Source organism: Oryx dammah, unplaced genomic scaffold (assembly GCF_014754425.2).
Source record: "Oryx dammah isolate SB20612 unplaced genomic scaffold, SCBI_Odam_1.1 HiC_scaffold_23, whole genome shotgun sequence".
NCBI classification, from domain to species: Eukaryota; Metazoa; Chordata; class Mammalia; order Artiodactyla; family Bovidae; genus Oryx; species Oryx dammah.
In genome coordinates this window covers 30850936-30876537 of record NW_024070207.1, presented here as the reverse complement: position 1 = coordinate 30876537, position 25602 = coordinate 30850936, and the positions used below count along the sequence as shown (strand labels likewise).

At 37.9% G+C, this 25602-nt stretch overlaps 1 protein-coding gene across 1 annotated transcript in view; it reads right to left on the bottom strand.

Moving 5' to 3' along the window:
* Positions 1–1840: 1840 nt before the first annotated feature.
* LOC120882605 (teneurin-1-like) overlaps positions 1841–25602 on the bottom strand; it is an 82798-nt gene continuing 59036 nt past the window's right edge. Inside the window, exons 2-4 of the mRNA XM_040266623.1 lie at positions 7373–7633; positions 6217–6273; positions 1841–1869 (exon numbers count right to left, since the gene is read on the bottom strand). Of these exons, the coding sequence (XP_040122557.1) occupies positions 1841–1869; positions 6217–6273; positions 7373–7633 (347 nt within the window). The remainder of the gene's footprint in view (positions 1870–6216; positions 6274–7372; positions 7634–25602) is intronic.

Genomic DNA, 25602 nt, shown 5'->3' with positions numbered 1-25602 from the left:
TGCATGGCTATGATGGTATGGTGTTTATTAGTAGCACATGGTATATTACCAGGTTTCTGCCGTATGCACTAAGAAGCAATGGGGAGTAGTATTAATGGATTTTTTGGCTATCATGGGATTGTATCAGATAATCTGCTACCTGTAAAGTTCCAAGCAGTGCATAGGGAGCTCAGCTGCCCAACAATCATGGAAATCAACAAGGCCTCTGAGTAGTTGAAATCCCAGCTCTATCTTAAGGGGCTACTCCAATGACAGTAGGAAATACAATACTACGGATTTAACCGTCAGCCAGGTCTGAAGTGCTTCACTGAATTTCCTCTCAGTCGTCTCTACTTAGCAGAATAAGACTGTTGGCTATTAAAATGAATCACCAGTCTAGGTTCGATGCAGGATACAGGATTCTTAGGGCTGGCACTGGGATGACCCAGAGAGATGGTATGGGGAGGAAGGTGGGAGGGGGGTTCAGGACTGGGAACTCGTGTACACCCGTGGCGGATTCATGTTGATGTATGGCAAAACCAATACAGTATTGTAAAGTAAAATAAAGTAAAAAAAAAAAAAAAGATATATGGGCTTCCCTGGTGGCTCAGATGGTAAAGAATCTGCCTGCAAGGCGAGAGACCTGGGTTTGATCCCTGGGTCAGGAAGATCCCCTGGAGAAGGAAATGGCGACCCATTCCAGTATTTTTGCCTGGAGAATTCCATGGACAGAGGAACGTGGTGGGCTACAGTCTGTGGAGTCACAAAGAGTCGGACAGGACTGAGCGACTAACACTTTCACCTTCACTTTCAAAATGATATATTATTTAAGGTAAGAAAAGTGCAAGGAAATGAGAAAGTAGGCTGAGTTCTGCTAGACTAGAGTTTCCTGGGATACCAGATGTTTCAGAAGCCACACTGTATGCCTGGTAAATCCTTGATAAAAGAGACTTCACCCTGGAGCATCTACTCCACAATACATGCATAATAAATTCTTATTGTGTAACAAATAACCACAACTAAGATGTATTGAGCACTTAATATATAACAGGCAAACTGTAAGGTGCTATACATTCATTTTCTCATTTAATCCTCACATACAAAAACGGAAATAGGTAATGTTTCCATTTGACAGACAAGCAAGCTGAGACCTGGAAAGCTTTAGTTACTTGTCCAAGGACACACAAGAGTTAAGATGCAGTACCAGGGCACAAACGTAGGACTATCTTACACCACAATCCATTTACTTAATCACTCACCATCAGAACAATGTTTATTTAGATTGTACTAATATAATAATTTTTACTTTGATAAATGATTTTACATCCCTTGTGTTCTCATAGCAAGCTGCACATATTTTTTATTATGGTACTAAATTGTATTACAGTTAGCCTTTATTGTCTCCAGTAGACTTCTTTGGGTATACATGCCCACTTGACTCTGACCACCTGCATTGCAAACTGCTCCAAGAGTCCAGTGGGTGGGTTCCCCAAAAGCAACATGTGTATTGCTAAATTTACTCACTGGTTATAGCTGATGGGACCAGTGGTGGACATCTGACTCAAGCTGGGAAAAGTATTCTATCTCACTGGAATTTAGAAATGGCATTGAAAAATATACAGTTAATCTCAACTTCTTTCCTGAACATAAGAAATATAAACTGGGGAAATCTTTGCCAGGTTTTATGCTTGCCTTGTGGATGGAAATTTAGAGAAAGTAAATCTACAGAGACAGGATTGAAGGAAATGGATTCAGAAGCAAGAGGCAAAGGAACAGGCACTTCTTCTAATCTAGTTCCTTCTTTTGTCCTGGTCCCATGAAGCATTCACATGCCCCTTTTTATAAATTTGCTTTTTTAGGTTTAAGTTAGCTCACGTTGGTTTCTTTTACCTGCAATAACAACAATAAGGAATAATAAACAATTCTAATTCATAGGGCATCATTCTTGTAAATTCTGAGAGAGTGAAAATTGTGTAGTGGTCATCTTTTATATATCCCCAGTCTCCAATACGAGGTTCCCTGGTGGCTCAGTTGGTAAAGAATCCACCTGCAATGCAGGAGGCCTGGGTTTGATCCCTGGGTTGGGAAGATCCCCTGGAGGAGGGCATGGCACCCTCTCCAGTATTCTTGCCTGGAGAATCCCCATGGACAGAGGAGCCTGGAGGGCTGCAGTCCATGGGATCACAGAGTCAGACACAACTGAGTGACTAGGCCCAGCACAGCACAGTCTCCAATATGGAGCCTGGCAAAGAGTAGTTGCTCAATAAATACTTCTCACACAAATATCATTAACAGCAAGAGTATAGCCATAGTAATTTCTTTGTGACATACTTTTTTAAAGGTTAAAAATGCCTTTCTTTAACTATTTCCTTCTATTTAGCACCTTGATAAGCACTTTGACGTTTTCTAATCCAAATGTTTCATTTAGGCCACATGTGAAAAACATATTCCTGGAAATTGATTACTCAAATTTAGCTGCTAATATAGTTTTTTTCTCCAACCTAATGTAGAGTCAAATATCATTATCGAGGAACACTCTAATCACTGATGTTAATGCTCAAGTAGGCCTGCCAAGTTCTAAGAAAAGCCCACTGTATCACCTGTCAGAGGTAGAGTCGTGTGTTAGATGACAAGAGGTTTGACCCACTGTAGCATTTCTATTAAGGGCTTCCCAGGTGGCATAGTTGGTAAAGAATCTGCCTGCCAATGTAGGAGATGCAAGAAATGTGGGTTTGATCCCTGGGTTGGGAAGATCTCCTGGGGAAGGGATTGGCTACCCACTCCAGTATTCTTGCCTGGAAAATCCCATGGACAGAGGAGCCTGGCAGGCTATAGTTCATGGGGTCACAAAGAGTTGGACACAACTGAGCAACTGAACATGCATACAACATTTCTATTTTGAGAAGAACTACAGAATATATTATCTCTCAGTTTTCACTTTTCCCCTGAGAGTAAAGCATGGTGGTGGTGGTGGTTTAGTTGCTGTCGTGTCCAACTCTTGCAACCCCGTGGTCTGTAGCCTGCCAGGCTCCTCTGTCCATGGGATTTCCCAGGCAAGAAAACTGGAGTGGGTTGCCATGTCCTTCCCCCTAGGGAAATTCCTGATTTAGGGATCAAACCCTCATCTCCTACATATTATAGCCAGTCTCCTATATTGCCGGTGGATTCTTTACTGACTGATCTACCAGGGAATCCCAAAGAGTAAAGTATATTCTTCATTTTTTAGTACCTATTGTTCTCCAGATTCAGTGGCTAGGTCCTGAAGAAAAAACGGTGAATAAACCAGGCTCTGTCTTCAAGTAGCTTCCCGTCTAGTACTTATTAAAAACCATTTTGAAGACAGAAGATAAACAACTCAAGTATTAGCCTACAATGAATAGTTACACTGGTAGTAATGTAAAATGGGAGTAGAAAAGGGGTAAAATGAATAAAGCATCATGACTGATATCAATGTTTCCTGCTTATGGGCCTCAGGATGAAGCTAATTTGAGTAAATCTGCAGTTTTCCTAACAGATGATTAAGCATCAATACACAACAAAGGGTTTACTTAGGACGTATTTGAGGGAATGGAAATAAAGTGCATTAGTGTTCTGACTGTCCTCTGAAAGCCAAGAAACCCACATTCTCTTCTGTTACCTGCTGCTCTCCCATCCCTGTACTTCAGACCTCTCAGTTGGTTTCCTTTGGAAAGTAAAGGTTATTTATTTTAATTTTTCATGGCTTAAAGCATATTGGAAACTTCAATTCAATTAAGGGTAACCAAACAGAGTTTACAAAAGTGAGAAAAAAATATAAATATTTTGAAAGGCTTGACCAATTAATTAAATGAAAGAAATAAGTCCTTACAGACATAATTTCAGAAATATAAGTAGAAAATGCAAGTCATAATAGCCTAGGATGAATAGAATTCAGAGTGTCTTTGAAATCACATCTCAAATCTTTCCCAGTTTAAAAACCTACTCATATTAACAAATTCCCCTACTTTCACTTCTCTCCCAAATTTATAGGAGTGAAGCTTAAATCATCCAAATCAACCCCATGATATTATATCATTGCATCATCAATAATCTAAAAATCAGAATATATAAGAAGACAGAAACAAAATAAAATGTCGTTGACACCAACAGAAGCACGTGGATGGAGTGGCATGGAGTCTTAGATTGTGAAGTATATAAATCCTAAAAATTTTAAGCTATTTTACTCTTTTCAAACATAGTATATACAAACTCAAATTACTGGAATAGATTCCCTGCCAGGCCTGCTTTCATGGATGCATGAGATCAATGAGAAATAAATAGCAATATTTACACACAAACATTAAGTTCAATTCACTGAAAATAACTAGTTTTTTCAAATTAACATGCTTTTAGAAAAACCATTTATACTCTTATCTCAAATCAAACCTCCTCTGTAAGAATCTATGGAAATGCTGAAGGCAGGCCAGGTCTGGTTATCCCTTGTTGAAAATTTATGGAATCTAAATTGGTAAAATCTTACACAAGGTCATAGATAAGATTCCAAATTGTATACTCCTTACTGAAAATTGCTAGCAGGAGCAGAGTAAAACTTACAGAACTCTATCTAACTGAGTAAAGTTGTTCATGTCTTATATTCATACATGATTCAAAGGAACTAAAAAGTCTGGCTATTTAGAAAACAATCAATTGTATTTAGCTAACTTGTTTCTAAATTGCTGTTTTAAGTCTTCCTCCTGTGTAAAATGCTGAAACAATAGAATCATTCTATAGATGGGTCATGAGGATGAAATGAGATAAATATATTAAAAGTATATTTGGAAATTGTGAAGTACTGATCAAAAAGAATAATGAACATTTTGACTATACTTATATGATACAAGTGCTATCCTTTATATACATTCATTTATAAAGGATAGCACTTGTAGAGGTGGATAGTAATATCCTCCTGGTTTTACAGATATGAAATTCAGGCACAGAAACATTATACAACTTTCCCAACATCACACAGCTGGGATTTAAATCTAAGCTGGGATTTAAAACTAAGTCTGGCTTCACAGTACAAACTATTTATCACTATGCTCTACTGAAATCCTCTTTGGAGGTATACATTGGGCCAAAAGAGGCTGGCATTTAAAACTAGTTTTTAGCAGACTGGATCACTTTTTACCTTGGCAGTCCTGCCCAATTTTGTGGTACCCTAACCAATTCCTGAAATAAACCATAAGGGAGATAAACCTGTAAAGAAAAAGACAGGACACGTATCCTTTACTCCTGAGTCTTCCAACTCGGTCTCAGTAAATAGTGTTACATGACCAAGGTAGATGGCTGATTAGACAGAAGGCGAAATGAAGTTGCACAGCCCCAAACATTCCTGAAAGTTCCCCAAACCTCCAAGGGATATGGCACATGAGTACAGTACATATAGTGGCTCATCACAGTAAGCAGTTCTCATGGTGGGGGAGGATAATGTGCATTTTGATAAAACTGATTCTAATACATCTCCCCCCTGATACATTTCCCCCAGTTGCTAACAAATTTTGAGTCATTGCCCTGTGGTCAGATGTGAGGGTTCCCCATCTCGCAAAGTACTTGATTTTCATCAAAATCATTTATAAATATTGTTTTAAGTATCCCTCTGCAAAGGGGCAAAGCCAGTGAGCACAATGAAGGCAAAAGTAAAAGGACACCAGTGTCCCCTCATTGAAGAACGACAACACGTCTACAGAAAAGAATGAATGGCATTTCCTTCATTTGAAGGTGTTATTTATAATTGACGACAGGGACAGGAGTGTAGTGACAGGGGTGTAGTGTGATTCTTAAGCCAAGCCAGAGCATTGGAGGGAAAAGCCCAAGGCCATTTGCTAGGTGGCATTGTAAAGTGATGACAGTATCTGAACTATACTAAATCAATGGCTAGAGTCATGAAAAAAACCAGATGATGTAGAAATCATGAGGCCAAAACCAACCATACCTGATTTAAATCTCTACTTTCATGCTAAATTAATGTTTCTCTATTCGACCTTAAATCTTGTCTTTGTCCTCAGCTCCTCCCTCACCTCCTGTTACCATTAACACACACTCATGAAATCTTCAGAGGAAAACAAACCAACAAGCTACCAATAAACTAATCTTTGACAGGTTAATGAACCAGGCCTGTGTATCGTTTATCAGATGGGCAGGGTTGAACTGTGCAGGCTGGTTGTCAGAGATGGGGGTGAGGTAAAAACAATTTGTCATCAAATATTTGGAAACACTTGCCTTGAGTAGACCCAGCTTGAGCCTCCATGTCACAGCAAACAGGAGAGAATTTAAAACCTGTAATAGCAAATATTTTTTACTAATTAATCCTTGTTCAACTCATCTGGGATTCTTCAATCTTTGCTCTTCGTCCAGTAGTATTTTTTAAATAACAGATTCAATCAAAATACGATTCACATACCATAATGTTCACACTCTTAAAGTGACTTTTTGTATTTTCAGAGCTGTGGAATTATTACCACTATCTAATTCCAGAGTAGTTTCATCACCCCAGAAGAAACCCCAGACCGAGGGTCTTGCAGGAGTAGAAGAATGGTTGAGCCTAGGGGTAACTCTTTTCTTTTAATGTTTCAGCCCAGTGAACTTGGCATATATTCCTTTTGTGAGGTGTGAAGGCTTCATAGGTGGCTCAGTGGTAAAGAATCTGCCTGCCAATGCAGGAGATGTGGGTTCTATCCCTGGGTTGGGAAGATCCCCTGGAGTAGGAAATGGCAACCCACTCCAGTATTCTTGTCTGGAAAATTCCATGGACAGAGGAGTCTGGCAGGCTATAGTCCATGGGGTTGTACAGAGTCAGAGAAGACTGTGGACTTAGGCATGTGCGTGGGGAGTGAGATAAGGGAGAACAAGAAGTCTTGGAAATAGAGGAGCTCCTCTATTACCTGATTTCACATAAATTTGGTTGTTATTTTTCTGGTTTGTCTGTACACTTGAGAGGTTAATCTGAATCAAAATAGAAAACACATACAAAATAGGCTTGGTTATACAGCTGTTCGCCTCATTGTTCACATATTGATACAAAGTCAAAATACATGAAATGAGTACTTCTAAAATAATATCACTAGTATTGTACTGGAAAATAAAGATGAAAATAAAAGGTGAGTAATGAATAAGACATGTACAATATTGCTGATGATATAAGATTGATTTCCCTTGGGGGAACGACCAGAAATAAAAAGTACTTTATTTATTATTGTAAATGAATGTGTCTATTTGCCTGATACTTAGGTACATGCCTTGTCCATGGGACCCTGCATTTTCATTTTGTATAGGAAATGAAAGGTATCAGATATAAGGAAGGAAAAACAAATCAAAGGCTAAAACCTGCATTCTCTCTGGGTTTTCCATAAACTATTAATATAGGTGGTTATATTACCGTTCTCTCCATCAGACTTCCTTTCATGGTCAGTGTCAGTCAAGGACAATGCGGAGTTGGCCCGGCTGGACAAACAGGAACTATGCTCTGATTTCATCCCCCGGATCCACATTCTCAGCGCATGGTCAGGGGAGGCAGCACCTTCTGTCTCTGTGTCCACATCAGATCCCATCTCTAGTTGGTAGCCGTGCCGGGAAACACTGTGCACGTCTGTCTGGTAGCCAGAGCACAGAGTGTGAGGAGTCTCACAGAATTCCATCTCTGAGAAGAAACAAAGTTCAGAGGAAAAATTTAGAAGGAAACAGAAATACCTGGTCAAATTCTACTCTTTTTGTCCTTATGTTCCCCTCCTCCACTGTTAGTATTTATGTCTTTGCAAAGTTAGAATTCTGGCCATTTATGGTAGCTAGGATTCTGTGCTTATTTTGCGCTTCTGTAGCTTAAATTTATGCTCCTGTTGATTCTTACAAGGTTCTGGAAAAAGCATGCCTAAAATAGCTTTATAGCTACAATTTTAGATTACACAAATGTAATGAAATAAGTGAGTACAGGGGAGTATAAAGTGTAGAGAACTGTCCTTTAAAAGATAATTCTCTTCTAGGAAGAATATATATGATTGTCAGAGCACATCTATGCTTAAAATATTAAAATTATTGCCTTTTCTAAGTTTTTCATATACCTTAGAGTTAAGAATACATAATTCAATGTGAAAACTTTGAGGGAAAAGCATTAAGATTAAATATACTTCTCAAAAGTATTTTTCCCAAACACATTAGTCTAAACTCTAAAATTATGAGTACCTAATATCACTATTTCCCATTGTCTCCAAAGAATATTGAGGCTGACTTTATGCTGGTTATTCTGTTTCATTCATTCTTTCAAGAAATACATAAAATCTTTCAGTCATATATTATACCTCAGCAGTGCTTTGAGGCTTGGATCCCGCCCCTCTGCCCAGCACCAAACTTCCCCTAAGCCTTAGAATCATAAGATATTTAGGATCTTAGAGATGATATAATGAATCCCCTCTGTCTACAGTTGAGGACAATAAAGTCCAGAGGACAGACAGCACTGTCCATAGCCAATATTGGATAGCAACAGAGCCCTTTCTCCTAGAATATCTGCAACTGATGTCTGCTAGACACCAAGGAAGCGTCATCAACTTACTGCATGGATATCAGGCATTATTTCAGTTTTATAGTCAATTTTGCATTCAATTATGGCAAAGTGTCAAAAAGGGGGAAAGATGCTTTAACAGACCTTAATAAGTTAATGAAAAATGACCACATGCCAAGACATATCATCTGAAATGTCCATGTAATACTTAGATAAGGTAATCCGGGGATGTTGTACACTATATAAGATTTTCTCAGACTGACATCAGAGACAGGGTATGTCATTTGGCCAGGAAGAAGCTTAACTGAGTGCATCTAATCCTTAGCACATATCAATAAAATGCAAACCCTAAAATGAATTTAATTCTTTGAATACAGAAAGTGCTAGAATTTAGACTGACCATATTTAGACCAATTTAAACTAACTCTTCTAGAAAGATGAGTACAGAATACAAACAGGGTTTTTAAATGTCTATATTTTTGTGTGACATGTAATTGTCAAATGAGGGTTTAACAAATCAAATCTTAATGCTTATTCAATAGCCATTAGGTGCCCAGCACAGTGTTCTGTGAAACATGTTGTAGGCAAATAAAGCTACTATATTGTATTAGGGAAAGCCAATTATAAATTTTTTCAGGGTTATTCATCACTGTTGAGGATGTTGCTCATGATTTTTGTGATGAATTTCTTTAAGAGTAATTCGTTTTTCTACCAAAATTTTCTAAATTCCAAAGGAGTGATGTTTAAAAAAATAGGCATGGTTTCCACGTCACACACAAAACCTTATGAAACTGGGCTTTTCCTCGACATAAGGCTAAAAGTAAAATTCCATCTTTCCCAATATAAATCTTAGTGATCTAGAACATTGTGATCAGTTAGGATTCATGCCTCTTAATTTCACAAAGCTATCCAATCCTGTGTAGTTGTTGCTGCAGCAACCTTGTCATGAACCTGTCAGCTTGGAACTGTAGAAAAGGAAGTTTATCTAGGCCTGCATTCACAACTTCCTTCCTTCCCCTAGACTAGTGGTTCCCAAACTTCTGCATGCTTCAGAATCACCTGGAAGGTTTGTCAAGAAACAGGTTGCTGTGCCTGCCCTCCCCCACCCTGTTTCAATGTCTTATTCAGCTGGTCTGTGGTAGAGCTAAAGAATCTGCATTTCTCACAAGTTCGTAGGTTAAGGCTTATGCTATTTGTCCAGGGACCATACTTTGAAAACTTCTTCCCTACAGTTTTCTTAGAAATCAGTGGGAGCTAGGAAAATGAGAGAAGTCAGAGAGCAATCTTACTGTGGCATTACCAAAGATTTTGCAACAACTCAAATTCTGTTTAGACACCAGCAAGAAAGTTATTGAACTGAATTACTCTGAAGTGCCTCCTCCCATCTATTTGCATGGATTAAGGGCACTAATTAGGGAATTTACTTTTAAAAGCACAAACCTGCATTTATTTTCACTCATACAATGATGTATGAGATGTGAATTTCCAAAGATTTTAATATACACATCTGAGTCATTTTAAAGACATTCATTGGAAAATGATGAGCAAATAAAAATAGACAGCTAATTGTCACTTCAGAATATAAAATAATAGAAAAGTTCTTTTAAAATAACCACTGATGGATGTAAGCAGAATCCCTCTTTGTTAAAGTGATTTTCCCACCATTCAAAAAGAAACTTGAACATGGATTTGTTCCCGTCTAAGGAAATGTGGTATAATATGATAAAAAATTATGTAAGATTTCTATTGGAACAATGATTTGAATGCAAAGACTAAACACCACATTCCCTTAAATACAGTCAGATAAAAGTATACTTCCTTACCAATATGTAACTTTCAAAAGTAACAATCCAAGTAAGCTATCAGTTGCTTGTTTTCTGATGATAAAGAAAAAACTTTAAATAAGTAAAGAAAGAAAAGGAAAAGTTTCACTTATTTACAAAAGTGATATACATTGAACAGCCTCACTTCCCTTTCTTGAAATCAATGTAAATTATTTCCTTAAAAACACAAATGTCTTGGTGGTATTCAAAATTCCCATAGGATGTACTTTCTATAAAAGCACTTACCAGGTACCATAAGTGGATGTTTTTAGCCTTGCACATATAACCTTGTTACCTAAAATACTACTTTTTCCCAAGAGAAGATAAAGTTCAATTGGATTTAGTATAGATCTATTCTTACTAAAAAGCTAGCCACAAGAGAAATGTAAGTACAATCTTAGAATATCTAAGATGTAAATGGATAGACTGGCAACATGAGAAACTACATTTCAGGAGTAAACAGACAAAGATGATCCCAAGTGAATGATGTATATAGGCCTCATGAACATGCATTTAATTCTGATTGAAAGGAAAAACTATTTTGCAGCCTTGTAGGAGACAAAACTGAACAGATTAAAAAAGAGTTGAAATCAGTTTTTAAAATGGGCAAGATTCAAAGAGATACTTCACAGAAAAAGATACAGGAAGGAACAAACAAATGAAAAGATGCTCAACATCATTAGTTATTAGGAAAGTGCAAACTAAAACTATAATGAGATACAACTACAGACCTACCAGAATGGTTAAAAGTTTTGACCACATCAGCTGTGGAGAAACTACATACACTGCTGGTAAGAAAGTCAAATGGTACAATCACTTTGGAAAATAATCTGGCAGCTTCCTAAAGAGTAAAAGCTAAATTTAACAGGAGAACAAGGTACTTTGGGACATTTATCACAAAGAAATAAAAATTACTGTCCACACAAATATCTGTATGAGGTTGTTCAGAAACTTTACTCAGTAACAGCTAAAAGTTAGAAACAACCCAAGTGTCCATGAATAGCTAATAGGATGAATCATCTGTGGTATGTGCATACTGTGGAATACTACTCAGTCAAAAAAAGAATATATATATTTGATATATAATATGATGCATGGACCTCAAAATAATTATGGTGAGTGGAAAAAAAAGACCAACAGAAGGTGTATATACTGCATGTTTCCATTTAAATAAAATTCTATAAATGCAAACCTACCTGCAGTGATAGAAAGCCAATCAGTGGTTATGTCTAGGGGAAGAAAGTAAGGGAGAAATAGAGAACAAAGGGGCACAAGGATACCTTTGGGATATCTAAACATCTGCCATCTTGACTGTGGCAATAGTTACACATGTGTATGCATACCAAAGTTTATCATATTGTACACTTTACGTTTGTGTAGTTTATTGTTACTTCAGTTATACCTCTATATTTATTGTTTTTTTTTTCAGTGCATTGTACTCCATAAGATGGGCTTCCAAGGTGGCTCAGTGGTAAACAATCCACCTGCCAAGCAGGAGACATGGGTTCAATCCCTGGGTTGGAAAGATTCCCTGGAGGAGGAAATGGTAACCCACTTCAATACTCTTGCCTGGAAAAACCAATGGACAGAGGAGGCTAGTAGGCTGTAGTCCATGGGGTTGCAAAAGAGTTGGACATGACTTAGGGACTAAACAACAACAATGATAAGACCATAAGATAGAAAGAGAGTTAGGGGACTGAAGAACCCCTTAGTTTTCACAAGTGGAGCCAAGGGTCTCTGAGCCAGAAGGAGGCTCAGCTTTTTTCCTCCTAGTGGTAGAAAGTACATGTAATAATGGACAGAAAGGTATTCAAAATGCTGTTTTGCTTATTTATAAGCTAAGAGGCACTCAAGGCTAAGTGACTCATGATTTGTCATTGATCCTCTTGGCAACATTTTTTTCGTAAGGAATATAAGAGTTGAAAGTCAGTTTTAGAGGGGAAATTAAAGATGAAACTGATCACTGATGAGCTTTCAGCAGCTAAGGGAACATTCTGTAGTTGGGAATCATGAGACTAAGTTGAGTGGATCTGGCAGGAAGAATCACCATCAGTTCAGTTTAGTCGCTCAGTCGTGTCCGACTCTTTGCAACCCCATGAGTTGCAGCACGCCACCAGAGTTCATTCAAACTCACATCCATTGAGTCGGTGATGCCATCCAGCCATCTCATCCTCTGTCATCCCCTTCTCCTCCTGTCCCCAGTCCCGCTCAGCATCAGAGTCTTTTCCAATGAGTCAACTCTTCACATGAGGTGGCCAAAGTACTGGAGTTTCAGCTTTAGCATCATTCCTTCCAAAGAACACCCAGGACTGATCTCCTTTAGAATGGACTGGTTGGATCTCCTTGCAGAATCACTATAGGCCTCTATTAATGCTAATAAGTTAATATTTTTTTAAAAAAATTCTACAACATACTGAATAAAATGAACTACTATATATTCTTTATGAATCTAGGGATTGATCTTCAGGTGTTCAGCCTGAAGAAGTCATTTATCAAAACTTGAAAGAGAAAGTAATGGTTATTTATATCAGCATTTTTCTAGAAATGCCATTTCTGAGTTTCTGATAAGCTCAAGACGTTATTTTTCTTTCAATTCTACTTATCCACCCTTCCTCTAAAAATGGAGCTTTAGGACATCACACTCCAAATAAATCACTGGAAGTCAAAAAGCGTGATAAATCTTAGCCATGACCTGAGTGATTTGGAATATAACTTCCAAAGAATTTACTCTACTTCCAAAATAAGAAAGAGAGAGAGACGTCATAAAATTATTATCCTTAATTACTGTAATTCGTAACAAGCCTTATGGACTATATGCAAAGACAGGTGTTATTAATTAGCCATGTGATTTTTAGATAAGTCAATTAATATCTTGGGGCCTCAGTTTCCTCATTTGCAAAATGTTCAGGTCCAACTAGAAATAAATCTCTAGGTAAACTCTCTTGTAATAAAATTTTGTTAACTATAACTTAAGGCTGTTAGTGCAAAATGTGAAATGGTTAATATTTTCAAATGGGAAAAGTATTAGTGGTTTTATGGGTCAAGGAACTATTCCTATTTCTACTGTGAAGGACAATCAGTCACATTAGCTAAATAAGATCTTGTCATGATTACAAGTCTTACTATGTTAAAGTATTGATACAGCCTAGGTATCCATTGTGAATTGTAAGATTATTGATAAACAGAGTACATAAACTATATCATGTAAAAAATCAATTTAGTAAATAGTTCCTCATGAAACATGAAATCATCAGTTTATGAATGTGGCTATTACAAAAATTATTCTATGGCAATGCATTGGAAATTCCATGGACAAAGGAGCCTGGAGGGCTACAGTCCATGGGGGTCATAAGAGTTGGACATGATTTAGTGACTAAACCATCACCACTCTGTGGCACAGTGAATAAAAATTCACACAATTAAAAAATACTACACAGCCACAAATAATTCATTATTGGCTCTAGGGAAATTTTCAAGGAGTTATTACAGTCTTCAGAACGAAATATGAAGAAGGGAAGGAAGGATAGGAAAAAAAAAAGAGGGAGAAAGGGGAGAAGGAAGGAAGGCAGAAGGAAGGGAGGGAGAAAGATGGGGAGGGAGAGAAGAAGGTAGAAAGGAGCAACACCAGACAGGAGGCAAATAATTTTCACAACTGGGTACCATTTTATATTTCTCAGTTTCAGGACTTTGAAAGGAAAATGATATCAAATTGTCAAACAAATCAGTTCATGTAAGTTTACTTAAACACAGTTCTGCTGAACACCCACTCAATTTCAAGTCGAAAACAAAACAAAATAGACTTCTCTGATTTCTCCTAGTCTTCAAAAATTAGCCCAATTTAACGTCTTCTTCTCTTACATTGTGAAAAAGCTTTATCAAATCCACAGTACTACACTAGGCCCTGAACAGAGTGAGTTAACAGGACCATTTCATGTCCTTTGGCAATTTTCACAGAGAGCCTTTTTAAAGGTCCAAATGACAACAGAGTAATAAAGGTACACCACTCAGAACTGACCTTTATTTTTCTGCTCAGGCCTCATCAACCTTTTCTAGGGCACAGGAGTAATAGATGGAATGCTCCCACATGCAAGTCTGGAGCCTGTGGATATCAGAGGACTTAAATAACTAAGCTTCCTGAAGCCCAGTCTCCCCACCTCACAGCTCTAAATGCACTCATTATCTCGGTACTCAGGACCTACCAATTTTTCCTTATTTAATTTTCAAGATTTCTCCATCTTGTCAGTATAGTGAAAAATAAGGCAAAAAAACCTGGGCAGAATTAAAAACCTAAAATATAAACATTCATGCTTTGTGAATGATATTGGCTCACTGGAGCCATCCCAGAACACAGTTAAATATTAGTGTTAGAAAGGATGCACTCCAAAGTATAGTGAGTTGCGAATCTGTAAACATGGTCCAAAACAGAGAAGGACACAGAATTATAGCATAATTCTTGGAGATGAGGTAGGAAGATGATGATGTGAGGTAGAAACTTGGAAGAAATCAAAATCAAATCAATGGTATTTAGATAGACATGAAAATATCCTTCAGCAACCTAAAAAGGAAGGAAATATGATGTGGGAATAAACAATTTCTGTTTACTTCCTTGAACAAATATTCATCTTACTGCAGGGTCCAGCTTAGACTGTACTCACATAAAATGGGAGAATTTTCTCTGAAGCTAATTCAGTTACCACAACAAAAAGGCCTGTTTTACAGCCTTCGTGACAAGAGTCCAGAAAAAGATTCAGGGATTAGAAATGATGGTGGGAGGTCCTGGACTTCAACAGAAGTTTAGATCAATGAGAACCTATGCAGGATCCCTTTATTTCAACATTTCAAATGAGACAGAGACTTTCTGGCCTAAATGAGAAATTTTCAGGGCTACTGAACACTGAAAATGCATGGTGCTCAATGGCCCTAAAAATTTCTCATTTCTTGCCTATGCTGGTCCAATTTTCTGGCTATTCATGTCACTTTGGAGCCTGAATCCTTATTGACCATTGTGGTCTTCCATGTATACTTTTGTATTTTCATTATGTTCACTAAGGATGTGAAGCTCTTTGTTTATTGTGTGTATTTTGTATGTATGCATGTGTGTGTGTGTATCAAACTGCATTAATTTGCAGCACAATACCATGTTAAGAAGTGAGAACAGTGAGCTAAAGAGTTAAATGACTGCTTAAAACAACTGCAAATGCTTCAAACACATACTCTTTTTTATTTATCTTAAATGGAGGCTAATTACTTTGCAATATTGTATTGGTTTTGCCATACATCAACATGGATCCACCACAGGTGTACATGTGTTACCCATCCTGAACCCCCCTCCCACTTCCCTCCCATCCCATCCTTCTGGGTCATCCCAGTGCACCAGCACTGAGCACCCTGTTTCATGTATCGAATGTGGACTGGCAATTCATTTCACATATGATAATATACGTGTTTCAATGCCATTCTCCCAAATCATCCCACCCTTGTCCTCTCCCAGAGAGTCCCAAAGACTGTTCTACACATCTGAATCTCTTTTGCTGTCTCATATACAGGGTTATTGTTACCATCTTTCTAAATTCCATATATATGTGTTAGTATACTGTATTGGTGTTTTCCTTTCTGGCTTACTTCACTCTGTATAATCGGCTCCAGTTTCATCCACTCCGTTAGAACTGATTCAAATGTATTCTTTATAATGGCTGAGTAATATTCCATTGTGTATATGTACCACAGCTTTCTTATCCATTCATCTGCTGATGGGCCTCTAGGTTGCTTCCATGTCCTGGCTATTATAAACAGTGCTGTGATGAACATTGGGGTACACGTGTCTCTTTCAATTCTGGTTTCCTCAGTATGTATGCCCAGGAGTGGGATTGCTGGGTCATAAGGCAGTTCTATTTCCAGTTTTTTCAGGCATCTCCACACTGTTCTCCAGAGTGGCTGTACTAGTTTGCATTCCCACCAACAGTGTAAGAGGGTTCCCTTTGCTGCACACCCTCTCCAGCATTCATTGCTTGTAGACTTTTGGACTAGCCATTCTGACTGGCATGAAATGGTACCTCATTGTGGTTTTGATTTGCATTTCTCTGATAATGAGTGATGTTGAGCATCTTTTCATGTGTTTGTGAGCCATCTGTATGTCTTCTTTGGAGAAATGTCTGTTTTGTTCTTTGGCCCATTTTTTGATTGGGTCTTTTATTTTTCTGGAATTGAGCTGCAGGTGTTGCTTGTATATTTTTGAGATTAATTTTTTGTCCATTGCTTTGTTTGCTATTATTTTCTCCCATTCTGAAGGCTGTCTTTTCACCTTGCTTATAGTTTCCTTTGTTGTGCAGAAGCTTTTAATTTTAATTAGGTCCTATTTGTTTATTTTTGCTTCTATTTCCAATATTCTGGGAGGTGGGTCATAGAGGATCCTGCTATGATTTATGTCAGAGAGTGTTTTGCCTATGTTCTCCTCTAGGAGTTTTATGGTTTCTGGTTTTATCTTTAGATTTTTAGTCCATTTTGAGTTTATTTTTGTATAAGGTGTTAGAAAGTGTTCTAGTTTCATTCTTTGACAAGTGGTTGACCAGTTTTCCCAGCACCACTTGTTAAAGAGATTGTCTTTTCTCCATTGTATATTCTTGCCTCCTTTGTCAAAGATAAGGTGTCCATAGGTGCATGGATTTATCTCTTGGCTTTCTATTTTGTTCCATTGATCTATATTTCTGTCTTTGTGCCAGTACCATACTGTCTTGATGACTGTGGCTTTGTAGTAGAGCCTGAAGTCAGGCAGGTTGATTCCTCCAGGTCCATTCTTCTTTCTCAAGATTGCTTTGGCTATGTGAGTTTTTTTTGTATTTTCATACAAATTGTGAAATTATTTGTTCTAGTTCTGTGAAAAATACTGTTGGTAGCTTGATAGGGATTGCATTGAATCTATAGATTGCTTTGGGTAGTATACTCATTTTCACCATATTGATTCTTCCAATCCATGAACATGATATATTTCTCCATCTATTAGTGTCCTCTTTGATTTCTCTCTATATAGTTTTCTATACATAGGTCTTTAGTTTCTTTAAATATTCTTTAAAGGTAGATATATTCCTAAGTATTTTATTCTTTTTGTTGCAATGGTGAATGGAATTGTTTCCTTAATTTCTCTGTTTTCTCATTGTTAGTGTATAGGAATGCAAGGGATTTCTGTGTGTTGATTTTATATCCTGCAACTTTACTATATTCATTAATTAGCTCTAGTAATTTTATGGTGGAGTCTTTAGGGTTTTCTATGTAGAGGATCATGTCATCTGCAAACAGTGAGAGTTTTACTTCTTCTTTTCTAATCTGGATTCCTTTTATTTCTTTTTCTGCTCTGATTGATGTAGCCAAAACTAATTTGAATAGTAGTGGTAAGAGTGGGCACCCTTGTCTTGTTCCTGACTTTAGGGGAAATGCTTTCAATGTTTCACCATTGAGGATAATGTTTGCTGTGGGTTTGTCATGCTGTTGCTGCTGTTAAGTCACTTCAGTCATGTCCGACTCTGTGCAACCCCATAGACAGCAGCCCACCAGGCTCCCATGCCTGGGATTCTCCAGGCAAGAACACTGGAGTGGGTTGCCATTTCCTTCTCCAATGCATGAAAGTGAAAAGTGAAAGTGAAGTCACTCAGTCATATCCGACTCTTTGTGACCCCATGGATTGCAGCCTACCAGGCTCCTTTGTCCATGGGATTTTCCAGGCAAGAATACTGGAGTGGGGTTCCATTGCCTTATATAGCTTTTATTATGTGGAGGTATGTTCCTTCTATTCCTGCTTTCTGGGGGGGGGGTTTATCATAAATGGATGTTGAATTTTGTCAAAGGCTTTCTCTGCATCTATTGAGATAATCATATGGTTTTTATGTTTCAATTTGTTAATGTGGTGTATTACATTGATTGATATGTGGATATTGAAAAATCCTTGCATCCCTGGGATAAAGCTCACTTGGTCATGATGTATGATCTTTTTAATGTGTCGTTGGATTCTGTTTGCTAGAATTTTGTTAAGGATTTTTGCATCTATGTTCACATCAGTGATATCGGCCTGTAGTTTTCTTTTTTTGTGTGGCATTTTTGTAGGTTTTGGTATTAGGGTGATGGTGGCCTCATAGAATGAGTTTGGAAGTTTACCTTCCTCTGCAATTTTCTGGAAGAGTTTGAGTAGCATAGTTGTTAGCTCTTCTCTAAAGTTTTGGTAGAATTCAGCTGTGAAGCCATCTGGACCTGGGCTTTTGTTTGCTGGAAGATTTCAGATTAGTTTCAATTTCCATGCTTATGATAGGTCTGTTAAGATTTTCTATTTCTTCCTGGTTCAGTTTTGGAAAGTTGTACTTTTCTAAGAATTTGTCCATTTCTTCCAAGTTGTCCATTTTATTTGCATATAGTTGCTGATAATAGTCTCTTATGATCCTTTGTATTTCTGTGCTGTCTGTTGTGATCTCTCCATTTTCATTTCTAATTTTATAGATTTGATTTTTCTCCCCTTGTTTCTTGATGAGTCAGGCTAATGGTTTATCAATTTTGTTTATCTTCTCAAAGAGCCAGCTTTTGGCTTTGTTGATTTTTGCTATGATCTCTTTTGTTTCTTTTGCATTTATTTCTGCCCTGATTTTTAAGATTTCTTTCCGTCTACTAACCCTGGGGTTCTTCATTTCTTCCTTTCCAAGTTGCTTTATGTGTAGAGTTAGGTTATTTGACTTTTTTCTTGTTTCTTGAGGTAAGCCTGTATTGCTATGTACCTTCCCCTTAGCACTGCTTTTACAGTGTCCCAGTACTCTTTCCTGGGAAATCCTATGGATGGAGGAGCCTGGTAGGCTACAGTCCATGGGGTCACAAAGAGTCGGACACTACTGAGCAACTTCACTTTCACTCTTCACTTTCATTCACTGGAGAAGGAAATGGCAACCCACTCCAGTATTCTTGCCTGGAGAATCCCAGCGATGGGGGAGCCTGGTGGGCTGTCATCTATGGGGTCGCACAGTCAGACACAATTGACGTGACTTAGCAGCAGCAGCAGCATAGGTTTTAGGTTGTTCTGTTTTCATTTTCCTTCATTTCTATGCATATTTTGATTTCTTTTTTGATTTCTTCTGTGATTTGTTGGTTATTCAGCAGCCTGTTGTTCAGCCTCCATATGTTGGAATTTTTAATAGTTTTTCTCCTGTAATTGACATCTAATCTTACTGCATTGTGGTCAGAAAAGATGCCTGGAATGACTTCAATTTTGTTTTTGAATTAACAAGGCTAGATTTATGGCCCAAGATGTGATATATCCTGGAGAAGGTTCCATGTGCACTTGAGAAAAAGGTGAAATTCATTGTTTTGGGGTAAAATGTCCTATAGATATCAATTAGGTCTAACTGGTCTATTGCTTTATTTAAAGTTTGTGTTCCCTTGTTAATTTTCTGTTTAGTTGATCTATCCATAGGTGTGAGTGGGGTATTAAAGTCTCCCACTATTATTCTGTTATTGTTAATTTCCCCTTTCATACTTGTTAGCATTTGTCTAACATATAGCAGTGCTCCTATGTTGGGTGCATATATATTTATAATTGTTATATCTTCTTCTTGGATTGACCCTTTGATCATTATGTAGTGTCCTTCTTTGTCTCTTTTCACAGCCTTTGTTTTAAAGTCTGTTTTATCTGATATGAGTATTGCTACTCCTGCTTTCTTTTGGTCTCTATTTGCATGGAATACCTTTTTCTAGCCCTTCACTTTCAGTCTGTATGTGCCCCTTGTTTTGAGCTGGGTCTCTTGTAGACAACATATATAGGGGTCTTGTTTTTGTATCCATTCAGCCAGTCTTTGTCTTTTGGTTGGGGCATTCAACCCATTTACATCTAAGGTAATTATTGATAAGTATGATCCCGTTAGCATTTACTTTGTTGTTTTGGGTTCGAGTTTATACACCCTTTCTGTGTTTCCTGTCTAGAGAAGATCCTTTAACATTTGTTGGAGAGCTGGTTTGGTGGTGCTGAATTCTCTCCACTTTTGCTTGTCTGTAAAGCTTTTGATTTCTCCTTCATATTTGAATGAGATCCTTGCTGGGTACAGTAATCTGGGCTGTAGGTTTTTTTCTTTCTTCACTTTAAGTATGTCCTGCCATTCCCTCCTGGCCTGAAGAGTTTGTATTGAAAGATCAGCTGTTATCCTTATGGGAATCCCCTTGTGTGTTATTTGTTGTTTTTCCTTTGCTGCTTATACTCTTAAAGGCAAACAATGTGACCTCTGTAACATTCTACTCTAATCTGTAAGCATTTATTTTGTGATGATTGAGTGAAGATATCAAGAGAGAACTGTGTACTAGAGTCACTGTCCACAAAGAACTACTGAGTAAACAGCATTCTGCTCCATTAAGGGATTCTTATCACCATCTTTCAAAGACGACCTATTTATTTTTGCCTCAGTATCTTTGGACATCTTGTATCAACCACCTAGAATATGTCCCTCTGATTTTTCACCAGTTTAATTTCTAATATCTGGCTTGGGTCAGTACCTTCACAAAGTATTCTCCAACTTTCTCCCTCCTGCCAATAATCTTATACCCTTCCTTAGAGCATTTCTAATCTTTACTACATGACTTTTATATTCTTTCTCTGTATGCATATTGTCTGCATTACCTTCTGAATTCGACCTCCAGACCCTAATGTTTCCTAAATTTTTAGAATCTCCCAACATCAAATGAGATAACTTCTGCAAAGTGTTATATGATCGATGAGTGAAAGTCGCTCAGTCATGTCCAACTCTTTGTGACCCCCAAGGACTATACAGTTCATGGAATTCTCCAGGTCAGAATACTGGAGTGGGTAGCCTTTCCCTTCTCCCAGGGACTTTTCCAACACAGGGATAGAACCCAGATCTCCCACATTGCAGGTAGATGCTTTACCAGCTGAGCCACAAGGGAAGCCCATATTCCATGAAGGGCCATATAAATAAAAGGTAGTATTGCCATCCCTTCAGGCCTTAGAATAACTCTAGACAAGGAGTGATAAAAAAATAACAATATTTTAAAGTCAGTAGTTAATATAAAAGCAGTCTTGAAAAGGTTAAATTGTTTAATAAAATTCTGACACATATGAATTGGTTTTGTTTAACATAAAACAAGGCTGACCACTGCAAATTTAAAAATTGATATTTTGGTATAAAGCTATGAATTTCAAATAACCAGTGCTCCAGAAATTTGGCAAAAAGAGAAGGACAGCAACCCATTGGCCATGGATTTAGGAAAAACAAAACAAAACAATACAATTTATAGCAATGTTAAACTAATGGGGAACAAGTTCTCTGTATTGTCTTCTGATTGAAATAGTCTCACAAAGAAAGTTGTCCTCACTATTATTTTTAGCTTAAAGAATTAGAAAATGAATTCCTAAAAAATTCTTCAAAATATACCCTAGGGTGTAGAACTGGGAAGTCTTTGATCAAACTAGCCACAAAGCCCTGGTAGAAGATGATCTTTCAGTTGAGTCAAAACTTCTTCTACTCCTACCCATCAGTTCAGTCCTATATACCATACGCAAATGACCACCTTGGCAAGTTTATAGAGCATCCTGGAGTGTGCAGGTGGCTCCTCTGAGAGACTGTTTTCATGAACTCAGAGAATGATTTTTTTTTCTTTTCAGAGATAGAAGTAGCTTTCCAAATGGGCAAAAGTTGTGGAAAGAACTTTTAGAATGCTCGTTAGGAACTTCCAAATTTGAATTCTGTTTAGAGAACAATTCTGGAGCAGAATTCTACTTCCAGGCAAGATAGGGTGACAGGGACCAAATGTATTCTCATGCCTGAAACAGCAACACAAAGCAGACAAAATATATGAAACACTGGTTTTCAGACATTGGGCAACAAAGGAAAGTGATCCCTGAGATATGGGAAACAAATGGCATGAGTCCTATGAATGCTCCAGCTTACTGCCTGCAGTTTCCAGATCTTAGCACAGGGAGGAAGAGTGTAGGGGGAGCCTGGCAGTTTCTATGAGTTGAGGAGACAAACCTGGTAGTCTGGAAAAGCCAACAACTAGAGTTGGCTGTACTGAGTACCAAACAGGAGAGAGCTGCAGAGAAAAGAGAATTCTAGAGATATGCAGTTGTCCCCAGAGTCCAGAACAGCCCATGGATGCGAGGAAACCACCTGAGACTGGAGAAAGAACCATCTGAAATGATTAAAGGAAACGACTTTGAAACAGGGATACTCCAGTATTTGAAACACTCCAGTATTCATGAACACTGATTAGGGTATTCAAAAAGAGTTCTATAGTCCTATATCTATTATTGAAATTTGTTAAGGGGTGTGGTCAATGCCTGGCAACAGTTTTCTTCTTTTGCATCTTGCTATTAAGTATTCATAGGTGGGAAGTGAAGTGAAAGTCACTCAATCATGTCTGACTCTGTGATCCCATGGACTATCCATGGAATTCTCCAGGCCAGAATACAGGAGTGGGTAGCAGTTCCCTTCTCCAGGGGATCTTCCCAACCCAGGGATCAAATCCAGGTCTTCCACATTGCAGGCAGTTTCTTGACCAGTTGAGCCACCAGGGAAGCCCCCATGTCTTATAAAGTTATACATACTCTTAGATAACTATTTATCTAATAGAAATGAAATCATGTATTCATACAAAGACATGTACACAAATGCTCACAGCATTTTTATTTGTAATAGTCAAAAGTTAGAAATAGTTCAAATAGCCATCAACAGATGCATAACTGCATACTCTCCTACATTAATACAGTGGACTACTGTTGTTCTTCAGTTGCTAAGTAGTGTCTTAATATTTTTAATCCCATGGACTGTAGCATGCCAGGTTCCTCTGTCCTCTGCTATTACCTGGAGTTTGTTCAAATTCATGTCCATTGAGTTGGTGATGCTATTTAACCATCTCATCCTCTGCTGCCCCCTTCTCCTTTTGCCTTCAATCTCTCCCAGCATCAAGGTCTTTTCAATGAGTCAGCTCTTCACATCAACTGGCCAAAATATTGGAACTTCTATTGAGTCATAAAAAGGAATAAACTATTGATACATATAAAAACATGGATAAATATAAAACTATGCTGAGTTTTTTAAGGGTCAAAAAGTCTACATACTCTATGCTTTCATTTATGCAAAACTCTACAAAATGCAAACTAATCTATAGTGACAGAAAGCGAATCCCAGGTTGCCTGGAGTGGAGATGGTTGGGAGTGGTAGAGGGAAAAGCATTACAGAGTGGCAAGAGAAAACTTTGAGAGGTTATTGATCTATTCATTATGATGATTGTGATATTTTCATGGGTCAAAATTTGCCAAATTTTACACTATAAATATGTACAATTTATTATATATTAATTATACCTTAGTAAGCAAGGCTCTAGAAAATGAAGAAGAAAAGAACGTTTTGTTTGCCCAACTTAAATTTCCCAGTTGAATACTGGGAACAATGAAACAAAGTAACAACTGATAATACTGAACAACCCATCTGTGTTCACAAACTGCCATGAGTGAAGGAAATAGCAGGTGAATTTCTCCTGACTTGCCTTCCATTTTTCCTTCACTCTGGTATAATCAGAGGGGTTTCAAATCTGGATTTTAAAATTCCTGAATGCTTTGATTGTTACATACATGTAAAAATGATCAACAAATTAGGTTTGATCCTAATGTGGCAGGAAAGATTCATGGGCCAATCTGGGCTCAACAACAAAGTATTATGACCAATCAGGTGGACTCAATACTAGTGACACACATTTGCCATTCCCACCTTAACAGGTTAGTTGCCTTTGTTTTATTCTATAGCTATAGATTTCTCACATAATCCTGACTATTCTGTCCAAATGCATGTTCTTTGTTGCAAAGAAGACTAGAAGAGAAGATATGATTAATTCAGTGCAGATGCAGCCCTACTCTTTAAACAACACTCAAAAGCTACCTCTCACTAATGGGAGGTTATAATGTCCCCTTTGTTTACCACTAATTTCTGCAAGGGCTCTTTAGTAGCATCGTGTATATATATTCAATGGTAGAATGGGTTATTACACAGAAACAGTTGCACAGTAGTCAAATACTCTAGTAATCAGAGCCAGTCTTGACCTCATTCTGAAGTACTGTTCAGCTGAACTAATAGAATTATTTTTGAGAATTGTGTTTACATTACAATCCTACCTGTACAACCTCTTATTTAGAAAGAAAAGGCGTTCTCTATTTGCTGTGGAAATTGGGAAACTACCTGATTTATGAGGAAATTCATTTGTAGCTGATAAAGTACAAGGTTTCAGACCTAAACAGTTGGACTAGTAATTCTTTTTTTTTTTTTTTTGGACTAGTAATTCTGATTTCAAAGCACACATTCTCCAGTCCTAGGGCACAAGCAGATGGAATTCAAGCTATGTAGGGATATGCAGTAATTTTCTTTTTGTTGTTTTGTTTTCTTTTTTTGTTTTACATATTGGGGAAGAAAGTACATCTGAGGCAGGAGATAGATGGGCCTCAGGCTGAGTAGCTGGAATCTGTCTCCTGTGGACAGAAACTCCAGGACAAAGATAATGATAGGAGCAAGGAGATAAAAGATAAAGAGATCAGATTTCTCATTCCTGAGGTCAAGGAGACTTCCCAAACTACACATGTGCAGAAAGGATCCTCAGGGGTCAGAGAAGGGATGGGGTGCCAGACCATACTATGTTAGGTCAACTTCCTAAAGACCCTTGCAGGAGAATTCATCTTGGCTAAAAGATGCTGGCGCACACAGGGGAGGGCCCTGAGTGACACCTAATGACAGACTCAATGCAGGCAAAGCAAGATGACTGGTCAGAGGGAACCCAGAAGAACTGCCTCTATGTAAGTGATTCAATCTACCACAAAGGCACGACTCTGTCTAAGCCCACCTATGTGTGCTTTTTCCCTCAGAGTAAACACTTTACTTGTTTCACCACTTTTCATCTCTTTGTTGAAATTCCTTTTTCCAAAGTAGATGTGCCAGGGCCTTGTCACCAGCCACTGGCAATCGTGGTCTAGTGGCTAGGATCTGGCCCTCTCACTGCCATGGCCTGGCTTCAATCACTGGTCAGGGAATTGAGATCTTGCTTCGAGGGGCCACAGACAGAGGCCACCCCAGATCACATCCAGATATGAATTTAGCATCTTCAACACAACAGGCCCTAAGACACATTATTTTCTCACAGTATGTTCTGTGAGAAAAGTTATTATTATCCTTATCTTCCAAACAAAGCAACTGAAGCTCAAACAGAGTATATGTAAATTGTCCAAGACCACATAGATATCAAGTGGCAAGGCCAACTTCGAACAGTTTTAAG